General features: G+C 42.0%; 1 protein-coding gene across 1 annotated transcript in view; it reads left to right on the top strand.

The window, feature by feature from the left end:
• Positions 1-846: 846 nt before the first annotated feature.
• Positions 847-2436, top strand: part of SARC_09763 (hypothetical protein) — a gene marked incomplete at its 5' end in the record, with an annotated part of 5199 nt that continues 3609 nt past the window's right edge. Inside the window, 2 exons of the mRNA XM_014296218.1 lie at positions 847-1017; positions 1376-1816. Coding sequence (XP_014151693.1) covers positions 847-1017; positions 1376-1816 — 612 coding nt within the window. The remainder of the gene's footprint in view (positions 1018-1375; positions 1817-2436) is intronic.

The following is a 2436-nucleotide window of genomic DNA, read 5'->3' as shown; positions in this document are numbered from 1 at the left end:
TAATAATATATATATATATATATATATATATATATATATATATATATATATGGATGTGTATACGCATGAAATGGTATTCAACGTACAAACATATGAAGTTTCACGAGGTCTATTATACATACACGGTACCTTATACGCTGTTCCTCGTATGTTGACAGCTCCAGCATGCATGTCAGGGAAGTGCACTGTCGCCAAGGTCAACATACGCTGTATACAAAAATATATGATACATCTTACATTACATCATATTTTCTCCTTATAACTTCAAATGCGCACGTGCCATACTAGGTGTCAGATTCTACACACGTCTTGAGTACGACCGCCATAGTCTAATTGTCGTTCTTTGTTCGCTTTAGTTTGCAGTGTGGGACCATAGATCGGTGCATGCCATCTACATGAAGCACGTGTGATGTTACCATATGCATGTAACGCAAGTGATATTGTCACATGCGTGCACATCTAATCCATGCACGCGTGTGCTGCATATTGCATTACAGCGCTGGAGATCTTCGTATTATGGCCCATTCCGCGAGTAGTGAAGTGTGGTATACACGACACATATCAACTAATCAGGAGCGCGATATACTTCGTTTATACACCACGTACACAAGTCTTTAGTTTTCTTAATTTAGAACAAAACAAGCATATTTTACTAATTTTATACACAACACAGGCGACGATTATTACACAGAACATGTCTCAAATGGTTTTACATTACCAAAAATATATGTCGTTTCTTCCATGTACACAATATATATATATAACTCTCACATAACACATTGTGACAGCCACATCCGTCTATATATCATACAGACTTACAAATCACATTTTACGCCTATTCAACAGGCCCAGCGCTCTTGTTCGAAAGATACACTGCCGTGGGCAAGCCACCGTCCCGCTATTTCGCATGCTCCGCATTCCGGGATAGAAAGTTGTGTCCCTTCTATCGCACTGAAGATGACGTGAGGCGGAAAGAACGGAAACGCATACGCGAAGGCCTGTCTGATACGTTACCAGGTGTGGTGTTGATGGTTGTGGCGTGTGCAATAGTCCACTTTCGGATGGTACTATGGTACGAGTGGCGTATGATGCTGGCTAGACTCACTGGGCATTTGGATATATTCTCCGTCTCCACTTTTGCTGCATGTGTCTGAGCGGGAGTGTGTGCACCTAGTTGAAGCCTCCCTGTTTCATCATCGGGCGGCACTAAACAATGTCATAGTAAACTATTTAGGTGTTTTAATGTAAGCCGAAGCTGGCGATCGATGTGGCCGTGTCTCATAATTTGAAGTATTTCCCTTGTACATCTGATTATATATATATACTCGAGATTTCTGATCTTTCGTTCTCCTGTTATCTACAATGGAACCTGTAGCAAAGCCGGTCTCATCGCGAAGCGGGAAAGAACACCGGGCTCTATTACAGGAAGCACGCACCTTGTTGGGGTCGGTACAAAATCCCATAAGTGGATCAGATAGTGGGAAAACAAAGCGGAAACACGCCCAAAAAGAAAACTCAAAGAATAGAGGTGTTCGATTTTGCCCTAGTTGTGCGTGTTTGGTAACCCCAAGAAGCCTGCGGAATCATGCCGATCACAAAGACGTCGTTGCGAAGCAACCGTCGCTAACTCTGCATGATTTGGAGGTGCCTACGGAGCATCTGAGAGCTCTGGACAACGACCAATCGAATGCGCAGTACTTTTTTGCCAAAGAAACGGCAACACATATGGTGTCAGAATTCAGGAGATTGGGTTACCGGAATATACTTTGTATAGGCACTCCTCGCCTTCACGAGATGTTCATCAAGAATGGTTCAGGTATATTAAAATTGAAGTCTACAATGTATGCTTATATTTATGTGTATATGTATGCTTATATTTATGTCTAGATATATGCTACTATAATGCCACCTGTCGTATCTACGGGCAAGCAAGTCTGTAGAACCCTCTACGAGCACTTCCCATGACGATAGGGGTCCGATGAATATGAAGCCAAAGTACACATTATCTCGGAACGCCATTCTCCTTGTACGTGTACATATGAGTAACATCGCACAAAATGTATACCCTTGCTTTCCTGCGTGTGCGTTTGATTGCCACGATGTATACACAATAACTCGTGGATTGTTTCGCAGTTGTGTACATTGTAGTCCGCTGCAGTCCGAATGAAACATCGTTTCGCTACGCTATTCGGCACAAGTCTCGGCGTCGTGTGCCCGATTATAGGCGTTCATCACCACAGCATTCGTCATTTTCCCATACATGTGCAGCCGATATGAATTCACTCTGCTGACCTAGTTGTCATCAATCTTATCACTAATATTCACAAGCTCACCCCAATCTTCTGCTTATTTATAAAGTATGCGCCTTTAAGGTTTTTAATGATTATATATATATATATGTATGTATGTATGTATGTATGTATGTATGTATGTATG

Source organism: Sphaeroforma arctica (assembly GCF_001186125.1).
Source record: "Sphaeroforma arctica JP610 unplaced genomic scaffold supercont1.1034, whole genome shotgun sequence".
NCBI classification, from domain to species: Eukaryota; class Ichthyosporea; order Ichthyophonida; genus Sphaeroforma; species Sphaeroforma arctica.
The sequence above is the reverse complement of the archived record's forward strand: the minus strand, read 5'-3'. Positions and strand labels throughout refer to the sequence as shown.